The sequence below is a fragment of the Oncorhynchus gorbuscha genome, linkage group LG25, assembly GCF_021184085.1.
Source record: "Oncorhynchus gorbuscha isolate QuinsamMale2020 ecotype Even-year linkage group LG25, OgorEven_v1.0, whole genome shotgun sequence".
Classification (NCBI taxonomy): domain Eukaryota; kingdom Metazoa; phylum Chordata; class Actinopteri; order Salmoniformes; family Salmonidae; genus Oncorhynchus; species Oncorhynchus gorbuscha.
The window spans coordinates 11,109,886-11,134,401 of NC_060197.1; the positions used below are offsets into that span (position 1 = coordinate 11,109,886).

The 24,516-nt window shown below is 45.6% G+C and overlaps 1 protein-coding gene across 3 annotated transcripts; it reads right to left on the reverse strand.

Annotated features, from left to right (window-relative positions):
* Window positions 1–1,144: 1,144 nt before the first annotated feature.
* LOC124013634 (tetraspanin-12-like) lies at window positions 1,145–23,689 on the reverse strand. 3 transcript variants are annotated; one of them, XM_046327975.1, is made up of 8 exons: window positions 23,604–23,689; window positions 22,908–23,331; window positions 22,197–22,279; window positions 21,553–21,688; window positions 17,069–17,134; window positions 9,587–9,694; window positions 9,260–9,403; window positions 1,145–2,805 (listed from the first exon to the last, which is right to left on the reverse strand). In XM_046327975.1, exons 2-8 carry the CDS (start codon window positions 22,971–22,973, stop codon window positions 2,473–2,475), a joined length of 936 nt encoding a protein of 311 aa, XP_046183931.1. In that variant the 5' UTR covers window positions 22,974–23,331; window positions 23,604–23,689; the 3' UTR covers window positions 1,145–2,472. The 3 variants fall into 3 exon arrangements, with proteins under 3 accessions (XP_046183931.1, XP_046183932.1, XP_046183930.1); XM_046327976.1 differs by having other exon boundaries at window positions 22,908–22,990; window positions 23,143–23,662; XM_046327974.1 differs by having other exon boundaries at window positions 22,908–23,662.
* Between the last annotated feature and the right edge of the window lie 827 nt (window positions 23,690–24,516).

The window sequence follows — 24,516 nt, forward strand, 5'->3', positions numbered from 1 at the left end:
AGGGGCATAGGGGTTAGTTTGGGTTCAAGCCTGTGCTTGATTAAGGGTGTACTTTGAAAGGGGACTCTGCCACCTTCATTCACCCTGCCCATACAGTACACCACTGTCCCCCAGGAACCCTTAGGTTGGTACCAAAGTTCTCTCCATTCATGTGTCCGTCCAGCAGCATTTAAGAGTGACACCTCTGGAGTATCCTTGCCGAAAGCCAACGATGACCAACGAGTCCTTTGATGAGGGAAAGCAAGGGGGCACACAGCAAGGGGACACACAGCAAGGGGACACACAGCAAGGGGGCACACAGCTAGAGGGCACACAGCAAGGGAACACACAGCAAGGGGACACACAACAAGGGGGCACACAGCTAGAGGGCACACAGCAAGGGAACACACAGCAAGGGGACACACAACAAGGGGACACACAGCAAGGGGACAGACAGCAAGGGGACACACAGCAAGAGGACACACAGCAAGGGGACACACAGCAAGGGGACACACAGCAAGGGGACAGACAGCAAGGGGACACACAGCAAGGGGACACACAGCAAGGGGACAGACAGCAAGGGGGCACACAGCAAGGGGACACACAGCAAGGGGGCACACAGCAAGGAGACACACAGCAAGGGGGCACACAGCAAGGGGACACACAGCAAGGGGACACACAGCTAGAGGGCACACAGCAAGGGGACACACAGCAAGGGGGCACACAGCAAGGGGACACACAGTAAGGGGGCACACAGCAAGGGGACATACAGCAAGGGGACACACAGCAAGGGGACACACAGCAAGGGGACACACAGCTAGAGGGCACACAGCAAGGGGACACACCGCAAGGGGACACACAGCAAGGGGACACACAGTAAGGGGGCACACAGCAAGGGGACATACAGCAAGGGGACACACAGCAAGGGGACACACAGCTAGAGGACACACAGCAAGGGGACACACAGCAAGGGGACACACAGCTAGAGGGCACACAGCAAGGGGACACACAGCAAGGGGACACACAGCAAGGGGACACACAGTAAGGAGGCACACAGCTAGAGGGCACACAGCAAGGGGACACACAGCAAGGGGACACACAGTAAGGGGGCACACAGCTAGGGGACACACAGCAAGGGGACACACAGCAAGGGGACACACAGTAAGGGGGCACACAGCAAGGGGACACACAGCTAGAGGGCACACAGCAAGGGGACACACAGCTAGAGGGCAAACATTAAATATAATCACCAGTGGCCTTAAAGGATCTTATGGGTAGTTTCTGACATTCAGTGGGTGATGACAGCTGCAGTTTACAGACTGCCCTTCTAGCTATAAATACTATGGATTCTCAATGGAAAACAGGCACGGGAGGTTGGTGGCACCTTCATTTGGGAGGAAGGGCTCATGGTACTAGCTGGAGCAGAATGAGTGGAATGGCATTAAACACCTGGTTTCCATATGTTTGATGCCATTACATTTGCTCCGTTCCCAACATTATTATGAGTCGCCCTCCCCTCAGCAGCCCCCACCGAAAGCAGGGTATGTTATGTCAGAATGAAAGACCCTACTCTCCCACATATCGTTCTCATCGTTCTCCCAGAATGAATTCTGTTCGCTTCAAATGTTTATGATATGTGCTGTGTGGCGATGAAATAACATTTTCTTTTTCATCCCTAAGTTTTTTCATCCCTAAGTGTGTCATTCTGACAGTGATCTTTATCAGAGAACAAACACTTGGTTGTGTTATTATTCCTTGGCAAACAACACAGTATAGTTCACAACCCCTCTGAAATGATCAAATGCACAGATTATTGTTTGAGCTGATATGCATTATTCTCACAGAGCCAGAAATAAATAGCCAACATCATGTTCCATTTATAGTAGACTACGATAATACACTCTGACTGGTGCACAAATGCTCATGAATATGTCTGAGTGGTTCCTGTGGATTCCAAAAGGTCTGTCAAATTAAGACATGATATTTCCAAATATCCAGATAAACTGAATTTCCTTGGTTCGGTGTGTTTTGAGTGAGATGAATAGTTGACATGTCCTTACAGCAGTCATTGCTGAACAGGTTTCATCCAGTCAGTGCTAGTGGTGATATTCCCAAACATTCCCAACGAGGAGAAGGAATGTTGGGAAAACTAAAACGATTCCCTCCGCTCCTCACTTTTGGATAGTGGTGACGCTACAGGAGCAAGCATTGACTTAGTTATTTAGTTTCCGTTACAATTTCCAATCCCAGCTGTGACAAAATAGTCCTAAAAAGTCCCACAGTCCAGTATGTCATTGACATGTTGTCCTACGGGAAAGAGAGGGGGGTATGGGGGGGGGGCATTCACGCTCCTGCACCTGTGCCCAATCTCTCTCATAGCTCCTACCCTCTTTCTCAACCCCCTTCTCTCCCCTCATCTCGTCTCACACTTTCTCCTCATCCCCTTATGAGGGGTAGTGTGAGGGGCAGATGGGTAGACAGTGTACCCCCCCGCTAGGACAGCCTCTCCATCTCAAACTGGGTGTGTCCATGTCCGTTAGACGTGGTCGCAGCGTTGGACCAGGCCTCAGCCAGGCGAGTGTTACCCGATTTAGGAGCCTCCCCTTGGGGTCCGTGGGTGATGGTTAGAGATCCAGGGTCGGTTCCTGGTGGGGGGTCAAGCGGGGTGGGCTCGGGGGGCTTGCGGTCGTAGTAGAGGGCCCAGAGCAGGGTTAGGGTCAGGGTCATGGCCAGAATCTGGGCCACTCCTATAGACACACCCAGGAAACGCAGCACCTGCAGCTGCTTAGTTCCTCTGATGAAACTGTAGATCTTCGGCCCACAGCCCTGTAGTACACACACACACACACACACACACACACACACACACACACACACACACACACACACACACACACACACACACACACACACACACACACACAAATAAACACAACAAGAGTTGAAGCTTTTCCATGTTGAAATATGACATACGTTTGATCCTTGTTACATTAATATTACATTCATATAATATGAATGTTGTTTCAATGTTTCAGTCTGTCTGTCTCACCAGGGGCAGACCTCCCATACTGTTTCTGTGAGATGTACATCTGCTGTAGGAACTAAATGAAAATGCTCTCTCATCCTATCACATGGATAACATGTACAGTACATGGAGAGAAAGAAACAGAGGGGGAGAGAGTGAGAGAAAGAGAGATGTAGGGGAAGAGAGGACGACGGTAGAGAAGTGGAAAGAGAGGGAGTAGTAGTGGAGGTGTAGAAAGGCCAGTCTATTACTTCCTGACTGAGGGATATTCACTCTGTGGTGCTACATACCAGACTGAGCTACTCTACACCTTACTGCTGCCAGAGAGAGAGAAAGGGATAGAGAGAGAGGTGAGAGAGAGAGTGAGAGAGAGAAAAGTGGGAGGAAAGGAAAGTCCTGTGGAGAAAGGGTAGTAAACGTGGGGGAGAGAGGCTGGTATAAAGAAAGAGAGAGAAAACAGACAGGAGATAGAAAGGATTCTCTACACATTCCCCGTGACTCCCTCCTCTACTGACTGACTCCCTCCTCTACTGACTCCCTGCTCTACTGACTGACTCCTCTACTGACTGATTCCTCTACTGACTGACTCCCTCCTCTACTGACTGACTCCCTCCTCTACTGACTGACTCCCTCCTCTACTGACTGACTCCCTCCTCTACTGACTCCCTCCGCTACTGACTGACTCCCTCCTCTACTGACTGACTCCCTCCTCTACTGACTGACTCCCTCCTCTACTGACTGACTCCCTCCTCTACTGACTGACTCCCTCCTATACTGACTCCCTCCTCTACTGACTGACTCCCTCCTCTACTGACTGACTCCCTCCTCTACTGACTGACTGACTAACTGACTCATCCTCACTACACACACACACACACGCACGCAGGCACACACACACACACACACACACACACACACACACAGCATCTCTTTGTCCCTCTGTATGCCTAGTTTTACTTAATGAGGCGTAGCAGCAGCAGCAAACACCCTTTCATAAGAACCTCTCAGAGTTTACATTTAACACAATTACTAGCCTCTCTCTCCCTCCCTCTCTCTCCCCCTTTTCCTGTATCGACTCTCTTTACCTCCTCCTCCCTTTCCCCCACCCCCATTTCCCTCTCTTTTTCCACTGTCACAACCTCCCCTTTCTCCACCCTCTCCCTCCATCTTTTTCAGGCAGGCCTATCCAGGTGTGTTTGTCAGGCAGGAACAGCCTGCTCACCCAGCACATCTCACCCAGGTGACAATGGGCAGCCTAGCAGTCTGCACCGGGCACACCGGGCCTGCTAAAACCCTGCTAGAGCCACACTACTTGGCCTGGACCACGGGGAGAGGAACTGTTGCTATGGCCAGGGGAACTTTTGATACTGCTAGGGGGTTAATACTGTTGACAAAAAACAGCAGACAGATATGTTGAGGTGGAGGTGGTCAGACATGGGATAGGGAACACGGTTGGTTTGGGGTTAGGCCAGGACAGTGACTGAGCTGTAGATGGAATAGGGAACAGGGTTGGTTTGGGGTTAGGCCAGGACAGTGACTGAGCTGTAGATGGGATAGGGGACAGGGTTGGTTTGGGGTTAGGCCAGGACAGTGTTTGAGCTGAAGATGGGATAGGGGACAGGGTTGGTTTGGGGTTAGACCAGGACAGTGTTTGAGCTGAAGATGGGATAGGGGACAGGGTTGGTTTGGGGTTAGACCAGGACAGTGTTTGAGCTGAAGATGGGATAGGGGACAGGGTTGGTTTGGGGTTAGACCAGGACAGTGTTTGAGCTGAAGATGGGATAGGGGACAGGGTTGGTTTGGGGTTAGACCAGGACAGTGATTGAGCTGTAGATGGGGAGATGAGGGTGTTTCCCTCTATAGGAAAGAAGACTGAGTGTGTGCGGCCCTACCTGCCTGCCTGCCTGCCTGCCTGCCTGCCTGCCTGCCTGCCTGCCTGCCTGCCTGCCTGCCTGCCTGCCTGCCTGCCTGCCTGCCTGCCTGCCTGCCTGCCTGCCTGCCTGCCTGCCTGCCTGCATGCCAACCTGCCTGTTTGCCTGCCTGCATGCCTGCTTATCTGTTTGTCTACCTACCTTCCTGCCTGTGTGCCTGCCTGTATGTTTGTGTGGGTGTGTGAGAGAAAGGTGAAATATTAAAATAGAAATAGAGAGAGAGAGAGACTCTACGGTGAGTTTGCTTTGTATTCTCTCTGTATCCTACTGGCAGACTAGCTGGCATTGCTTGGCTTCCCTCACCCCCTACTAGACTTTGTGTGTGTGTTCCCCTCAGCCTCAGACAGCAGCATACCTTGTCCCCTGGTGAGCTTGATGATGCGTAATATCTGCACTCTGTCTCAACAATCTGGCAACCGCAGCAGCCAGAAGGCATACTATGCTATCAAGCCTGTGATTGGCTCTAATTGAGATGTATGGATTTCTCTCCACCATTGAACATGGCAGGTCATTTCAGGCTGAAAATAGTCATCCCATTGGAAACAGCTTGTTGTGAAAGTATTAAGTAGAAAACTCCAACCCCAAGAAAATCATCTCCACTCCATTCAGAATGTAAGTAGCCTAGATCCCTTACTTCAAAGGCAGTTATAGTCAATGAACTAATCACTGATCATAATCTTGATGTGATTGGCCTGACTGAAACATGGCTTAAACCTGATGAATTTACTGTGTTAAATGAGGCCTCACCTCCTGGTTACACTAGTGACCATATCCCCTGTGCATCCCGCAAAGGCGGAGGTGTTGCTAACATTTACGATAGCAAATTTCAATTTACAAAAAAAAAATGACGCTAGCGTCCGTTGAGCTTCTAGTCTTGAAATCTATGCAGCCTACTCAATCACTTTTTATAGCTACTGTTTACAGGCCTCCTGGGCCATATACAACGTTCCTCACTGAGTTCCATGAATTCCTATCGAACCTTGTAGTCATAGCAGATAATATTCAAATTTTTGGTGACTTTAATATTCACATGGAAAAGTCCACAGACCCACTCCAAAAGGCTTTCGGAGCCATCATCGACTCAGTGGGTTTTGTCCAACATGTCTCTGGACCTACTCACTGTCACAGTCACACTCTGGACCTAGTTTTGTCCCATGGAATAAATGTTGTGGATCTTAATGTTTTTCCTCATAATCCTGGACTATCGGACCACCAATTTATTATGTTTAAAATTACAACAAATAATCTGCTCCGACCCCAACCAAGGAGCATCAAAAGTCGTACTATAAATTCCCAGACAACACAAAGATTCCTTGATGCCCTTCCAGACTCCCTCTGCCTACCCAAGGACCTCAGAGGACAAAAATCAGTTCACCACCTAACTGACTAGTAACCTTCCGGTTACTAGTCCAAAGCTCTAACCACTAGGCTACCCTGCCGCCCCAAGATCATGATCATTAGAAAGCAAATTACGGACTCCTCTTTAAATCTGCGTATTCCTTCAAAGCTCAGTTGTCCTGAGTCTGCACAACTCTGCCAGGACCTAGGATCAAGGGAGACACTCAAGTGTTTTAGTACTATATCTCTTGACACAATAATGAAAATAATCATGGCCTCAAAATCTGCATACTGGACCCTATTCGAACTAAACTACTGAAAGAGCTGCTTCCCCTGCTTGGCCCTCTTATGTTGAACATAATAAACAGCTCTCTATCCACCGGATGTGTACCAAACTCACTAAAAGTGGCAGTAATAAAGCCTCTCTTGAAAAGGCCAAACCTTGACCAGAAAATATAAAAAACTACCGGCCTATATCGAATCTTCCATTCCTCTCAAACATTTTAGAAAAAGCTGTTGCGCAGCAACTCACTGCCTTCCTGAAGGAAAACAATGTATACGAAATGCTTCAGTCTGGTTTTAGACCCCATCATAGCACCGAGACTGCACTTGTGAAGGTGGTAAATTACCTTTTAATGGCATCAGACCGAGGCTCTGCATCTGTCCTCGTGCTCCTAGACCTTAGTGCTGCTTTTGATACCATCGATCACCACATTCTTTTGGAGAGATTGGAAACCCAAATTGGTCTACACAGACAAGTTCTGGCCTGGTTTAGATCTTATCTGTCAGACAGATATCTCTGTGAATGGTTTGTCCTCTGACAAATCAACTGTAAATTTCAGTGTTCCTCAAGGTTCCGTTTTAGGACCACTATTGTTTTCACTAAATAGTTTACCTCTTGGGGATGTCATTCGAAAACATAATGTTAACTTTCACTGCTATGCGGATGACAAACAGCTGTACATTTCAATGAAACATGGTGAAGCCCCAAAATTGCCCTCGCTAGAAGCCTGTGTTTTAGACATTAGGAAGTGGATGGCTGCAAACTTTCTACTTTTAAACTCGGACAAAACAGAGATGCTTGTTCTAGGTCCCAATAAACAAAGAGATCTTCTGTTGAATCACAAGACACAGGCCTCCTAATTGTCCCTAGAATTTCTAAGCAAACAGCTGGAGGCAGGGCTTTCTCCTATAGAGCTCCATTTTTATGGAATGGTCTGCCTACCCATGTGAGAAACGCAGACTCGGTCTCAACCTTTAATTCTTTACTGAAGACTCATCTCTTCAGTGGGTCATATGATTGAGTGTAGTCTGGCCCAGGAGTGTGAAGGTGAATGGAAAGGCTCTGGAGCAACGAACCGCCCTTGATGTCTCTGCCTGGCCGGTTCCCCTCTCTCCACTGGGATTCTCTGCCTCTAAACCTATTACAGGGGCTGAGTCACTGGCTTACTGGTGCTCTTTCAGGCCGTCCCTAGGAGTGGTGCATCACTTGAGTGGGTTGAGTCACTGATGTGATCTTCCTGTCTGGGTTGGCGCCCCCCCTTGGGTTGTGCCGTGGCGGAGATCTTTGTGGGCTATACTCTGCCTTGTCTCAGGATGGTAAGTTGGTGGTTGAAGATATCCCTCTAGTGGTGTGGGGGCTTTGCTTTGGCAAAGTGGGTGGGGTTATATCCTTCCTGTTTGGCCCTTTCCAGAAGTATCATTGGATGTTGCCACAGTGTCTCCTGACCCCTCCTGTCTCAGCCTCCAGTATTTATGCTGCAGTAGTTTATGTGTCGGGGGGCTAGGGTCAGTTTGTTTAATCTGGAGTGCTTCTCCTGTCTTATACAGTGTCCTGTGTGAATTTAAGTATGCTCTCTCGAATTCTCTCCTTCTCTCTTTCTCTCGGAGGACCTGAGCCCTTGGACCATGCCTCAGGGCTACCTGGCATGATGACTCCTTGCTGTCCCCAGTCCACCCGGCTGTGCTGCTGCTCCAGTTTCAACTGTTCTGCCTGCGGCTATGGAATCCTGACCTGTTCACCGGACGTGCTACCTGTCCCAGACCTGCTGTTTTCAACTCTCTAGAGACAGCAGGTGCGGTAGAGATACTCTTAATGATCGGCTATGAAAAGCCAACTGACATTTAGTCCTAAGGTGCTGACTTACTGCACCCTCAACAACTACTGTGATTATTATTATTTGACCATGCTGGTCATTTATGAACATTTGAACATCTTGGCCATGTTCTGTTATAATCTCCACCTGGCACAGCCAGAAGATGACTGGCCACCCCTCATAGCCTGGTTCCTCTCTAGGTTTCTTCCTAGGTTTGGCCTTTCTAAGGAGTTTTTCCTAGCAACCGTGCTTCTACACCTGCATTGCTTGCTGTTTGGGGTTATAGGCAGGGTTTCTATACAGCACTTTTAGATATCAGCTGATGTACGAAGGGCTAGATAAATAAATTTGATTTGATTTGATATATCAAAATGTTTCTTGTTATTGTTTCTGTCTCTTCTGAACTAACAGGTTTACTCAATTGGTGAATGGGAAAATGTAAGCCTGTGTGTCCCATTCTGATGATGTCACAGAGGAAGGTACGTCAATAAGGCATTGGCAGATCCACCTGGGGCTTCAGAAAGCCGTAATGATAATTTGTAATGATCATAACACTTTTCAAGGTAGGGTCAGAGGGTTCAGCAGGTGAACAGGTCAACAGAGGTCTAACCACCACCTAACACTTGCTATGAGGTCAGAGGGCCTTATTATTGCCTTACCTTCCTTACTAAATTTGCACACACTGTACATATACTTTTTCTATTGTGTTATTGACTGGTCGTTTGTTTATCCCATGTGTAACTCTGTGTTGTTGCTTTTATCGCACTCCTTTGCTTTATCTTGGTCAGGTCGCATTGTAAATGAGAACTTGTTCTCAACTGGCCTACCTGGTTAAATAAAGGTTAAATGACAATAAAAAGTAATAATATAAGGGCCACTGGGGCACTCACCTCTTGGTGAAGGTCACTGAGGTCACGGTAGTGGGCATGTCGAGCACAACCTGGATACTGATTGGAGCAGCAGGAGTCTGGTGGCCACTCCATCTCTGTCATCTCCAGCCAATCAGTGAAGTAGATGACCCCACAGCACTTAAACTGGGGAACACACAGTCAAAGAAAGTTGACATACATTACCAGCCCTTTATAACTAACAATCTTGCATATTCAAAGCACTAAAACACTAATAACCTCTCATAAATACATATAATATCTTATAAAACCACTAAGTGTTTGTGTGTGACCTCTGGGGTGGTGAAGTCTGGGGTAGTGACCTCTCACCTCAGTCTGTAAGGTGTTCCAGGTGTGTGTTAGCCACTGGTAACGCTGCAGGCCATAGTTGGGCATCCTGGACTTCAGACTGATCATATCTGACCTATGAACTGAAGGCTTGGACAGAACATAACAGTGTAACTCCATTAGGGCTGTCCCCGACAAAAATAAATCTTGGTCGACCGAGAGTCATCTGTTCGTTCAACCAATTTTTCAAACGTGTATTTTTCCATATATAGACACATTCTATGTGTTTTAACAAATCAACTACATTTTCCGTTTTTCCCTCATCAATGTACACACAATACCCCATAATGACAAAGTTTTTTTTAAATGTATACAAAAAACTGAAATAGTATTCAGACCCTTTGCTATGAGACTTGAAATTGACCTCAGGTGCATCCTGTTGTCATTGATCATCATTGAGATGTTTCTACAAATTGATTGGAGTCCACCTGTGGTAAATTCAACTGATTGGAGATGATTTGGAAAGGCACACACCTGTCTATATAAGGTACCACAGTTGACAGTGCATGTCAGAGAACAAAAACATGCTATGAGGTCAAAATAATTGTATAATTGTCCGTAGAGCCCAAGACAGCGTTGTGGTGGAAAAAAAAACATTTCTGCAACATTGAAGGTCCCCAAGAACACAGTGGCCTCCATCATTCTTAAATGGAAGAAGTTTGTAAACACAAAGACTCTTCCTAGAGCTGGCTGACCAGCCAAACTGAGCAATCGGGGGAGAAGGGCCTTGGTCAAGGAGGTGACGAAGAACCCGATGGTCACTCTGACAGAGCTCCAGAGTTCCTCTGTGGAGATGGGAGAACCTTCCAGAAGGACAACCATTTCTGCAGCACTCCATCAATTAGTGGTGGAAAACTGTCATACATGAGTAGAAGTAAAAGATACAGTACAGTAATAGAAAATTACTCAAGTAAAAGTGAAAGTCAAATTCATATACTAAGCAAACCAGCCGGTATATAAATGTTTTTATTTTATTTTATTTTTTACGGCTAGCCAGGGGCACACTCATCATTTACAAATTAAGCATTTGTGTTTAATGAGTCCGCCAGATCAGATGCAGTAGGGATGACCAGGGATTTTCTCTTTGGAATTTGAATATTTTCATGTCCTGCTACTCATTCATACTTTTGGTTGTCAGGGAAAATGTATGGAGAAGAAAGTACATTATTTTCTTTAGGAATATAGTGAAGTAATTGTAAAAGTAGTCAAAATTATAAATAGTAAAGTACAGATACCCCATAAAACGTCTTAAGTAGTACTTTAAAGTATTTTTACTTAAGTACTTTACACCACTGCCACCAATCAGGCCTTTATGGTAGAGTGTCCACACTCCTCAGTAAAACGCACATGACAGATGGCTGGAAGCTTCCGAAAAGGCACCTAAAGGACTCTCAGACCATGAGAAACAAGATTCTCTGGTCTGATGACACCAAGATTGTACTCTTTGGTCTGAATGCCAAGCGTCACATGTGGAGGAAACCTGGCACCATCCCTACGATGAAGCATGGTGGTGGCAGCATCATGCTGTGGGGATGTTTTTCAACGGCAGGGGTTGGCAGACTAGTCAGGATCAAGGGATAGATGAACGGAACAAAGTACCGAGATATTCTTGATGAAAACCTGCACCATCCCCCTTTGTGCAACAACGCCCCCCTTCGAACCTGACAGAGCTTGAGAGGATCTGCAGTGAAGAATGGGAGAAACACCCCAAATACAGGTGTGCCAAGCTGGTAGCATCATACCCAAGGTTGCAATGGCTGCCAAACGTGCTTATACAAAGTACTGATTAAACGGTCTGAATACTTATGTAAATGTGATATCAGGTTTTTATTTTTAATACATTTGCAAATATTTTTTTTTTAACTTTGCTTTGTCATTATGGGGTATTGTGTGTAGATTGTTGAAAAATCAAAGACATTTAATATATTTTAGAATAAGGCTGAAACGTAACAAAATTTAGAAAAAGTCAAGGGATCTGAATACTTTCCAAAGGCACTGTATATGCAGTGAGCTTGTCTGATGCTTTAAGCGCACTGTTTGATGAAATAATTAATCCACACAAATGACTAGAGGGAGTCCAACCACAATTTATTTGAGTGTGCCAGGGCTGGCTCAGACTGTATTTAAAAAAATGACATGACTGTGTGACTATCACTCATTGTCTCTCTCTCCTCCCTGCTGCAGCGACCACCACATAACATCAACAGTGTTTATCGCACTGTCTGTGTTGCTGAAGCTGCAACATAATTACAGCCATTTCTGACTGGAAAGTTCAGTCACGGAAATCCCTCATTTGTTTAGGAAAAACATACCCTGTCCTCTCAACCATTTACATTTACATTTAAGTCATTTAGCAGACGCTCTTATCCAGAGCGACTTACAAATTGGACCCTTGCACGCTTTACGTGACACATGCATGCATCACATGCACATGACTATTAGAACCTATAGTATATCACATTCACATCAATAAATTGGTTATAACAAACTCTGAACAACGTAACACATGTGACGGCAAAGTGGATGCAAAGGACGTGACAAATAAACTTAAAACGGGGGAATGTTTACTGGTTGCTCAGGAGGTAAAAAATGTGTGGAATAAATTTGACTAGCTGTGGAAAATACTGGAGATCAAGAAAAATAAGGTAAGGAGCAAGTGCTGCATGCAAACAGGAGCTGTTTAGATTACAAAATCATTTCTCTGACCATTTGGAACAATATAAACAACACTAAATCAATTATAAGCATAACAGAGATTGCAATTTTTTCCTATTGCAATTTCCAAAATGGAACGGTTTATTTATAGTTTATGCTAATTATTCAAATTTCGCTTTGATATTTTATTATAAAATGAAAATGCTTAATTGGATTTCAAATCATGAATGACTAGTATGCTGTGTGATGACATGAACGAACAAATGAATGATTGATTGATACAGTACTATAGCTTATATACAGTTGAAGTCGGAAGTTTACATACACCTTTGCCAAATACATTTAAAATCAGTTTTTCACAATTCCTGACATTTAATCAGAGTAAAAATTCCCTGTATTGGGTCAGTTAGCATCACCACTTTATTTTAAGGATGTGAAATGTCAGAATAATAGTAGAGAGAATTATTTATTTCAGCTTTTATTTCTTTCATCACATTCTCAGTGGGTCAGAAGTTTACATACTCTCAATTAGTATTTGGTAGCATTGCCTTTAAATAGTTTATCTAGGGTCAAACGTTTCAGGTAGCCTTCCACAAGCTTCCCACAATAAGTTGGCTGATTTTTGGCCCATTCCTCCTGACAGAGCTGCTGTAACTGAGTCAGGTTTGTAGGCCTCCTTGCTCGCAAACACTTTTTCAGTTCTGCCCAGAAATGTTCTATGGGATTGAGGTCAGGTCTTTGTGATGGTCACTCCAACACCTTGACTTTGTTGTCCTTAAGCCATTTTACCACAACTTTGAAAGAATGCTTGGGGGTCATTGTCCATTTGGAAGACTAATTTGCGACCAAGCTTTAACTTCCTGACTGATGTCTTCCGACCTCAACTGTATGAGCTCAAAGTGTGGTTTGAATAGGAGTATATAGTAGGCCTACTCCCCCTTTAGATACAAGTTGGAGTTGAGATGTTGCTTCAACATATCCACATAATTTACCCCCCTCATGATGCCATCTATTTTGTCAAGTGCACCAGCCTCTCCTGCAGCAAAACATCCCCACAACATGATGCTGCCTCCCCCATGCTTCACGGTTGGGGTCATGTTCTTCGGCTTGCCTCCCCCTTTTTACTCCTAACATAACGATGGTCATTACGGCCAAACAGTTCTATTTTTGTTTCATCAGACCAGAGGACATTTCTCCAAAAAGTACGATCTTTGTCCCCATGTGCAGTTGGAAACCGTAGTATTGGTTTTGTATGGCGGTTTTGGAGCAGTGGCTTCTTCCTTGCTGAGCGGCCTTTCAGGTTATGTCGATATAGGACTCATTTTACTGTGGATATAGATACTTTTGCACCTGTTTCCTCCAGCATCTTCACAAGGTCCTTTGCTGTTGTTCTGGGATTGATTTGCACTTTTCGCACCAAAGTACGTTCATCTCTAGGAGACAGAACACGTCTCCTTCCTGAGCGCTATTATGGCTGTGTGGTCCCACGGTGTTTATACTTGCGTACTATTGTTTATACAAATGAACATGGTACCTTCAGGCATTTGGAAATTGCTCCCAAGGATGAACCAGACTCGTGGAGATCTAAGATCTTTTTTTCCCCATGATGTCAAGCAAAGAGGCACTGAGTTTGAAGGTAGGCCTTGAAATACATCCACAGGTACACCTCCAATTGACTCAAATGATGTCAATTAGTCTATCAGAAGCTTCTAAAGCCATGACATAATTTTCTGGAATTTTCAAAGCTGTTTAAAGGCATAGTCAACTTAGTGTATGTAAACTTCTGACCCACTGGAATTGTGATGCAGTGAATTTTAAGTGAAATAATCTGTCTGTAAACAATTGTTGGAAAAAGTACTTGTGTCATGCACAAAGTAGATGTTCTAACCGACTTACAGAACCGGTTTTATTGACTCCAATCTAAGTGTCGGTGTACTTCCGACCTCAACTGTAAGTATTGAAATATAGGCCTTTGTAAGTAACGCTTTTAAGACAGAACAGGATGCGATCCTAGGCCTGCAGCTCGATGGTGGTTATACAAGGCTGCTATAGTAAGCCTACTAATGATAATGGCATTACTTATTATAATAATAATAATGATGATCATAACAATATTAGTAATACCAACAATAAGAGGGAGATCAAGGAAAAAGGAGGGTTATAAATTGTCTGTTCATTTGGAACAGTGTGAACAACACTAAATAAATAATCAATAATACCAGAGAGGCGGTTTTAACGAGATAAAAAAAGTGTAAAGCCTTTATGACAGCATAGCAAAGATTTGAAAAAACAGCCGAATTTGTAAAATTGTCTCTCCGACATGTTGTGGTTGGTGCTCACAGAATCAGTAGGCTATTAAACAAACACTCGAATGGGCAAGAGAAGCAGGATCTCTATTTTTGTAAATATATATGGCTGATTTATAAAGCCTATTATAACGGCTATTGATTATAGACCTAATTTAGTTGGGATTTCCTCTCTCCTCACTTTTCTCTCAGACAATTAAGGCAAAGGCTGTTTTCTCATGTCCTAACTCCGCTGCTGCCTCTACCACATTGTTCTCAACACCTATGCTGGTTAACGTTGCTATCATGCACGTAGCGACATGGTCTATGAAAAGGTTCCAATTCAACAGCACACTGATGTGTTTCGGAACCGGGAACAGCGGTATCAACCGCATCTGTTATAAAAAATAATATCATTTTTATTAGTGTTGCACCATTGTTCCTACGGAATAGAACCATGTACAATTTCAGCAGCACATGTCTTAGTGATGGACTGTACCATCCCCACGACCTCCACAATGGATCATTCCACTCAGACAGACTCGAGTCAGACAGGGGTCTTGTACACCATGATATATTATTTTATTTTTGCTACTGCTCGACTAAAGAAATCTCGGTCGACCAACTGCCTATCGACCAAACAATCGACCAGTCGACTAAATGGGGTCAGCCCTAAACTCCATTTCATTCAGTATAGTTACATTCAGTTCAGCCATATATTTCAGTTCAACTTCAGCTGAGAACATTTCATGTACAGCTGATGTATTATTGTCACAAGACATTCAACAGAAAGCCCTGAAACCGTACTGGAGCAACAGTCACAGTGGTGTATATTTAGTTACCAGCTCTGTTTACCAGCTCTGTTTCAAGCGTAGTTACATAATCCAATCCTCTGACTATGCCACAATTATTTTCAAACACACAACTTCGGACTCTCTCCTCTAGTGTTTCCCAGGCCTCCAACACTCCAGTCTGTAGTTGCTGAGGTTGACGATGGCTTGTTGTCGAAGCAATTACCCATGTCTGGGCTCTAGGGAACCAGACTAGAGCTAATCTGCAGACCCACAGCTGGACACACTTAGCATGCATAACTCATCCCCCTCTCCTCTCCAATAAAACCTCTACCTAACTCACCCCTGGGCCTCCATCCCCTCCTCCTTCCTCTCTCCTTCACTCTTTATCCCTCTCTCCTCTGGTCTTGTAATGAGATTGTGATAAGCATAATATGACCCAGGTTACCCAGAATTCCCCTGAGGCCAGGTGCGTCACCTTGGTGCTGCCCTAGCAGGGTTCTGATAAAGGACAAGGCACAAAGACTACAATACCCACAGCCCCCTGCGGCATGGCAGGTATATCACACTCTGGAGGGAGGCGGGTGGCACTGTGGACTCAAAGGCCAGGTGCTAGTGCTACACGCACACATCCTCAGGCTTGTAGCCAAGTACCAAACACACACACACACACCTTTCTCAGTTTGCCATACACACCAGGTGCTGCACACACACACACACACAAACACAAACACACCTGCGCGGTCGGAGCGAGTCCCACATACTGTGAGGGGACATCAAAGCCACTGTGGGCTCTTTCATGGTGGAGAGAAAAGCCCCTGGACCAGGGGAGGGGCAGCCCTGTAGGGGAGAACCCATTGTAATAGAGAGCCCTGCCCATTGTCTTCAAACACCCACACCATGAGCAGGAGGGAGAGAGTAGGTAGGGGGAGGGAGGGGGAGGGAGGGGAACGAGGGACGGATGGGAACGGGGACACAATTATACCCTATCTCAGGGGTATTCAACTCTTACCCTACGAGGTCCGGAGCCTGCTGGTTTTCTGTTCTACCTCATAATGAATTGTACCCATCTGGTGGCCCAGGTCTAAATCAGTCCCTGATTAGAGGGGTACAATGAAAAAAACGCAGCGGAACCTGGTTTCACCAACACTTTAGGGACATTGTGGAATTTGGAGACGCTGGAAGTTTCTTTCAGTTAGATTTTCCGGTTGTTCATATATAGCATCAGTACCATTTCCCTGTGCTCGTTGGCCTGTGCTCTTTGACCTGTGCTCTTTGGCCTGTGCTCTTTGACCTGTGCTCTTTGGCCTGTGCTCTTTGGCCTGTGCTCGTTGGCCTGTGCTCTTTGGCCTGTGCTCTTTGGACTGTGCTCGTTGGCCTGTGCTCGTTGGCCTGTGCTCTTTGGCCTGTGCTCTTTGGCCTGTGCTCGTTGGCCTGTGCTCTTTGGCCTGTGCTCTTTGGCCTGTGCTCTTTGGCCTGTGCTCTTTGGCCTGTGCTCTTTGGCCTGTGCTCTTTGGCCTGTGCTCTTTGGCCTGTGCCCTGCACTGGTCATGTTGTTAATTGGGTAGCCCCAGTAAGCAGAGAAGGAGGTGAGCTCTCTGAGCAGAGCCGGACATGACTAGCATTCATGTTTATTCATAGCACAGAACAAAATATAGACAGGCCTATAGGGCCACCACACATAGAGCTGCAGCATAACAATACAGCAAATAGAACATCTGTGCTGCACTCACCTCGTCATACGTCCACACCCCACTGGCCAACTCTACACAGAAGATCACCAACAAACTGCCAAAGTACTGAGGAGAGAGAGAGAGAGAGAGAGAGAGAGAGAGAGAGAGAGAGAGAGAGAGAGAGAGAGAGAGAGAGAGAGAGAGAGAGAGAGAGAGAGAGAGAGAGATAGGGAGAGAAAGAGAGAGAGAGAGAGAGATAGGGAGAGAAAGAGAGAGAGAGAGAGAGAGAGAGAGAGAGAGAGAGAGAGAGAGAGAGAGAGAGAGAGAGAGAGAGAGAGAGAGAAGAGAGAGAGAAAGGGAGAGAATGTTAGTGTTGAGGCTAGACAGAGATGTACTGTGTAGTGTCTTGTCTGAGTGATTGATCGTCATGGTGGATGGTGGGAGAAAGAGTGCTCCCACACAATGAGTAGTGATGTCATGTGCTTCAATCTCCAGACGCCTGTTCCACTCATGTCACATACATGCACATACACACCTATTTCCACAATTTCACATAAACACAACAGAAAACACTACTATTTTCAAACTTTCAGACTTTCAAGTAAACACAGCTGTGCAAACAGACACAAACACACACACACCAGACAAACACACACACACACCAGACAAACACACACACACCAGACAAACGCACACACGGGTCTTATGAAGAGTAATGTGTGTGTCAGCTATTCTATTAGGGGCATGTCAGTGGTACAGGGTATGTCTGACAGCCTGTTTGTTTGGAGTGTAGATATTATTGGCAGACAGATGGCTCTGCCTCGCCTTTGTTAGTGCTACACTCCATTTAGAGCAGGCCAGTCCCAAACAACACAGACACACACTCACACACCTCTCACCCAGAAAATCATCTCACCACTCAAAAACATCTCCCCTGTGTTCTTCTCTCTCAGAGTGTGACCCTTCACCCTTCGAACCCCCCTCTAACACACTCCTTCACACACATACCAAGACATACACAAACAGTACATCAATACTTCACCTTTCTACAGGGATGATTTCCAGGTGTGAAGAGAATATGAAACTTCCCTCGACCCCTCGACCCCTCGAGCTTCCATATACACTGAGTGCTGTAAAAACGAATTATTGGCTCGTCGTCTCAGCGAAGGCTAGAAATAGCTAATAAGAACCTTGATAGTGCTGCTGCAAGTTTAGTTGTATATATGTTTTTTATTTTTTTATTCTTTGTGAGTACGTGTAGGTATGTAGGATGTGTGTGTGTGTATGGGTGTGAATGTATGTATGTATATGTGTACGTATGTGTACGTATGTGTATATGTGGATATGTGCATGCATGTATGTATATATATATATATACACCAACAAAAAAACATTTATTATTTTTCTTAATCTTTTATTATAATTGTATTTTTTTTTAATTATTATTATTATATATTTTAACTTCTTTTTTTTATGCCTGTCACATCTGTGAATGTGGAATGTGTTTTGTTGGTTGATTGAAAAACAAGAAAACTTAATAAAACTTTAAATTGAAGAAAAAGAAATGTTCCACCACTCAAAGGACATCCTTCCAATTTGACACAACTGTGGGAAGCAATGGAGTCAACACAGGCCAGCAGCCCTGTGGAAAGCTTTCGACACCTTGTAGAGTCCATGCCCTGACAAATTGAGGGCAAAGGGGAGTGCAACTTAATATTAGGAAGGTGTTAATGTTTTGTGCACTCAGTGTATTACCTTTCACACAGAGATGTGTCTTTATGTTTTACACATTTCATTTTAGGGAGCAAGCTCTCTCTCTCTCACACACACACACACACACACACACACACACACACACACACACACACACACACACACACACACACACACACACACACACACACACACACACACACACACACACACACACACACACACACACACACACACACTGAGGTTAGAGGAGGGTTGCAGTTGTTTGAATGGAATGTCAAGGCTTCCAAGAATGGATTTCCTCCTGTGTAGAGAGACTTACAGCATATTTCCCTTCCCTCGCTGATACTCAATTAACACGTATACAAGGGCGAGAGAGGGAAGACAGGGAAAGAGAGGTGGAGGAACGACAGAGTGAGAGGGCGAGAGGGGGAGCGCTATAAGTTTAGGCTAAGGGGGATTTGTTTGGCGTCTTTAAGGAGGGACTATTTTTAAGCGACCTTTCTCCGCGTTCGCTGGAACAGCGTCTCAGAGAAACTTAAGACCCTGCAGTCGTCCCTAACATACCCACAATATCCCACAACGCACCACTGCACGCATGTAAACATCTACAAACATCCCAACAACCCCTCAGAGACATTAAATGGACGCTTTGACGCTTTTCACTTGCTTAGTCCACAACAGAAACATTACTATCTATTACATATAAAGGTTTTAACTGAGCTTATTGCCAGGGAACCATCAATTGCCCACCACAGCTATAATTGAAGGAAGAAGGAGGTGGGTGTTATTCAGGTAAAGAGCAGAGTTGGGGCTGTGGGAGGCGTTCCTCTGAAAGGGACGCACCAGCTGGTGAATGAGTGCGTGGGTAACCCAAGCGCCACTCACCCCCCTCAGCCACCTCTCCATAAGCGGGTGGAGACTTGTGGGATAGCGTTACCCATTGTCCTGCTCAAACGAGATAATATTGTCTCCGCAGTGCGCCAGCGAAACACAAGAATGCCAGGGCAGAGTTGCAAGGAGAGGGGGATGAATGAAGTCCCAATGGAGGAGTGGAGGAAGCGTGAGGGAGACCCAGAATAAAGCCACTTTGGTCGGGGAGAGACGGACACAGGAACCCCCCCCCCCCTCTCTGTCTCCCCACACAGCACACCTGGGAGATAGAGCCACAAAACAGGCGCCACCCCACCCTTTCCTCTCCGGTGTCCTGCCCTTCCACTCTATAGGAATATGAGTAATCATGTACCTGCCTTGTTATAGTTTTTGTATGCATGACACAATTGGTCAATGGAAATAGTGCATTGTGCTGCCACAATTGCTTCTGTATGGGAATACATGTTATGTATACAACACATGTGCAGTAGAGTAATGCTCCGTAGCACATGCTCTGTAAGCACAGAGATGATACATTGTTTAGTCATCTGCATGCATGGTTGGATGGAAATGGCTTTTGGGGGGGGGTTGTCTCTCTCTCTCTCTCTCTTCTCTGTACGTCATTGGGTTTCTCTCTCCTTCCCCTTCACCTGCTCTGACTCAATCCACCTCTTAACCTCCGTACTTTTATCCCTGTTTCTCTTTCATTCTCTCTTTTTGTTGTCCCGCACTGACAGTGGTGAGTGATTGAGATAATCACACACTTATCTGTCCATCTCTCCCTCTCGCTCTCTCTTTCACTCTCTCTCTCTCGCTCTCAAATCAAATCAAATCAAATGTATTTATATAGCCCTTCGTACATCAGCTGATATCTCAAAGTGCTGTACAGAAACACAGCCTAAAACCCCAAACAGCAAGCAATGCAGGTGTTGAAGCACGTTGGCTAAGAAAAACTCCCTAGAAAGGCCAAAACCTAGGAATAAACCGAGAGAGGAACCAGGCTATGAGGGGTGGCCAGTCCTCTTCTGGCTGTGCCGGGTGGAGATTATAACAGAACATGGCCAAGATGTTCAAATGTTCATAAATGACCAGCATGGTCAAATAATAGGTCTGGGACAGGTAGCACGTCCGGTGAACAGGTCAGGATTCCATGACGCTTCCCCCTCCTTCTCTCTGGCCGTCCATCAGTGCCCAGGGTACCATTACTCAGGCAGGCTCAGACAGCAGCAGTGGTGAATAGTTTTACAGCTGTACTTATCCACGGAAGCGTTATTCCGCTGCACACCGGTAACATCCCCGCACCAGGCCCTCGCTCGCTCAGAACGCGGCGTTCACTAACACAAGACGCGGTGGCGCCACACGCTTATGGGATGATGAATGACCATCGTGGCGCTGCGAAAGATGAGTAACGGCTGTAAAATCGAGGGGGGAATTCTCGTTGCATTTCCCTCCGGTGTATGAACGGTGGAACTACGCGACTGTGTATGAACGGTGGAACTACGCAACTGTGTAGCTGTTGGGTGAATTTACTGGCCTGTTCCAGGGTTTATGAGGGCACAATAATATTATTTTAAAGAGATGTAGAGGACATTAGGCTGTTACAGATGATGAGGACAATGGCACATGAAGATAGATAGGGAGGGCTACTGTGTGTGGGGCACTGTGTGTGTGGGACACTGTGTGTGTGTGTGCGTGTGCATGTGCGTGTGCGTGTATGTATTTCAAGGTTGCATACATGTGTAACTAACACCGATAGCTAAAGAAAACCTAAGATCTACAGAAATTACAACCCGCTTCTCCAACTAAACCAAGCTCGTCACAGTTTCCACACACACACACACACACACACACACACGCACGCACATACACAGAGACACACACACACACACACACACGCACATACACAGAGACACACACACACACAGGCAAACACACGCTCATTTCATTCAGACACGTACCCAGGACAGGAGTAGAAGGTTGCATTTCAGTGTGCCACAGTAGCCCACCATGGCCACGATGATAAGAAAACAGCACACTGCAATGATGACGGGATGGACAGCCGGAGAATAGGTGAGAACTGCTGCTTCCTCCAGCCTACAGCGAGAGAGAGGGGAGGGGGGGGGGGGGTAACTTGGCAGACTCGTTGTTTATTTATCTATCCATCCTGCTATTTCTCCCCCCCCTCTCTCTGTGTGGCCTGTTGCATTATTATTAATACAGCAGCCAGCAGTAAATAGTGATTACACTCCGTAGGAATGTAGGAATCCTCTACCGCAGCAGTTACTGTCAGGGGCCAGTGAGGGGTGAGATGGTGATCTGTGGACAGGTCTAGGTGATGAGACACTGTTGAATTAAAACGTTATGCGGTTGATGATTTGTGGAAAGGTTGCCAGGTATGAGTCGAGGGGATTTGTTGAGGAAGTGAGACATAAATCCAACAGCCCTTCGCTCTTTTCTCTTTCTCTTCTTATTTACTGCTCCAGCTCATATATACTAATTAGCTTCCTCTCCCGCTTTCTCCCTGTTATCTCCCTCCTGTTCCTGCCAGTACCTGCCCACTTGCCCACTGAGAGGTGACAACATTGAAATCCATATCACTCACCTGGTGTGAGCTGTCAAGGTGAGCACAGTGTTCAGGTAGTCCCTGAGCCAAGCAGCCACCCCCAGGACACATATCGACATGAGCTGAGGGAGCATAACACACACACACACACACACACACACACACACACACACACACACACACACACACACACACACACACACACACACACACACACACACACACACACACACACACACACACAGAGATATAGAACACACAGACACACACATTATACACACAAGACACACACACATAACATTACAGTTTCACCAAGTAGGCCTACAGTAAACACTTCCACTCAAAATAGGTTTTGTCTGAAAAAGCTTATGGCAGTGAAATACAATCCAGGGAATTGGTATGGCAACAGAATGTTGCCTAGGGGGCATTTTGCCATGTGTTCAACACTTGCATAACCCACTACAACAACCCTGGAGCACTTATCAAATGTAATGGCCTATAAATAGCATGCACTAGAATGCCAAACGTGCAGTTTCTGCACATTTGTTTTTCTACAAGAAAATGTATGGTGCAGGCCTATGTATAAAGTAACCGGCCATTATGATCAAATACTGTAACCCTCGCGCAGGCACTCCGCCATGGAGGCACGCGTTGGGGTGGATGGAATGGGGGGGTATAAAGTTGTCTGCATTGTGTAGCGTGAGCGCGGGCACAACCAGGCCACCTGCTGGGGGTCTCCGCTTCTCTTACCCAGAAGAGTAAATTGAGAGCGTAGAGCAGGCAGCGCAGGCACCTCACCGCGTCCTCGCGAGCCATTCTGAGCGCAACAGCAACTGGTGGCCAAGACAGGACTCATCATCTTAACCCGTGCCACCATGGCGACATAATTAACTACAGGTAATAGCAATAAATTAAAATAGGATTATTAGCCTGTGCCTGTCCCATGAATACAAAACGAGTTCTCAGTGTTCCGTGTAAAGCATACCGGCTTTACATGTCTCTGTGCGTTCTGCGCACGCCTTTCCAATGTCTTGTTTTAGCCGCAGAGGTATATCCGTGGGAAGTTCCAGAAAGCATTCACAACAGGTGGTTTCTTACTTTCCCCAGTCCAGGAATGATGGAGTGTGCGGTGCTGACATATCCAAATCAATCATCACTCACTTAGCAAGGTATACTGCGAAAACATATCCAGAACATTACAACAAAACAACTTCTTATAAGAGCTTTTGCGCAAAATGAACATAATCCATTTAGTTAAAATATTAATAATGTTCAGCACTTTTACACCCAGAGCAAACGACACACACTAAAAATCATACTATTGCACAGCAGCCTAAATCCAAACCCAGAAAATAAAACTTCAGTTGCGCGCGTAGACATTGATTCCCAAAATCGATCTCTCCACAAAAACAATCCCCCGGTGGCGGTATGATAGGCCTAGCCTACCTATCGTCCAATTCAGAGTGCCGAGTTAGTTCTGCGCTGTCAGTTCAACATTTCCATGTTTGAGTGGCCAAAACTCAACTCGCAGTTTGTTCTGTGTCATCCAGAGAGTGTTGTCCGCGGGGTCCTAGCGCTTCGCGTAATTACAATGCAGCAGCAGGAACAACAGCCGCAGCAACAGCATGGCTATGGGTCTTTAGTGGGGGGTGGAATGTGGAGAGCTTTCCGCCTCCGAGAGATCATGCATTTCCGCCTCCGAGAGAGCATGCATTGGTCAAGAGGTCACATCTAGAGAGAGGATTATTGTCTGGAGTAAATGTGGGATGGGACTAAATCATGGGACTTCTTCACTGGGGAGAGCAACAATAATGTTGTAATATGTGTCACCACTCTCCCACAGATGTGCATGGCTATTCTATTATATTCTGTTCTATTCTTTTCTGATCTGTTCTATTCTGTTCTATTCCCTGTGGGATGACATTACATAGGTCTATCACATACTCTTCTTGATACATATTATTGATGATTTATTGTATCAATAAGGTAGCAATCCTTCAGTTATGAAACACTGAGCATATCTCAGCCATCTAAAGCTTTAATTAGATAACCGGATTATCGGTTAGTCTATCACTATCCCTGTCGATTCTGAGCTCATTCTAAGAAAAAACATGAATAGAAAAGGGGAAGGAATGAGTTACTCCATAGGCTACATAATCAATCATTAAAAAGAGGAACAATAGGCTCGGGTCGGCAGGCATTGTTATCTTAATTTATTTCCTTTCGATCTGTTTTTAATGTCCACAGTCTGGCCATTAACCAAATGGGATTGATCAGCTTTAAAATCTTTATTGTTAGAGATGCAACACAACAAAATAGACTCCCATTAAAGAAATGGACAATATATTGTGTGTTCTCT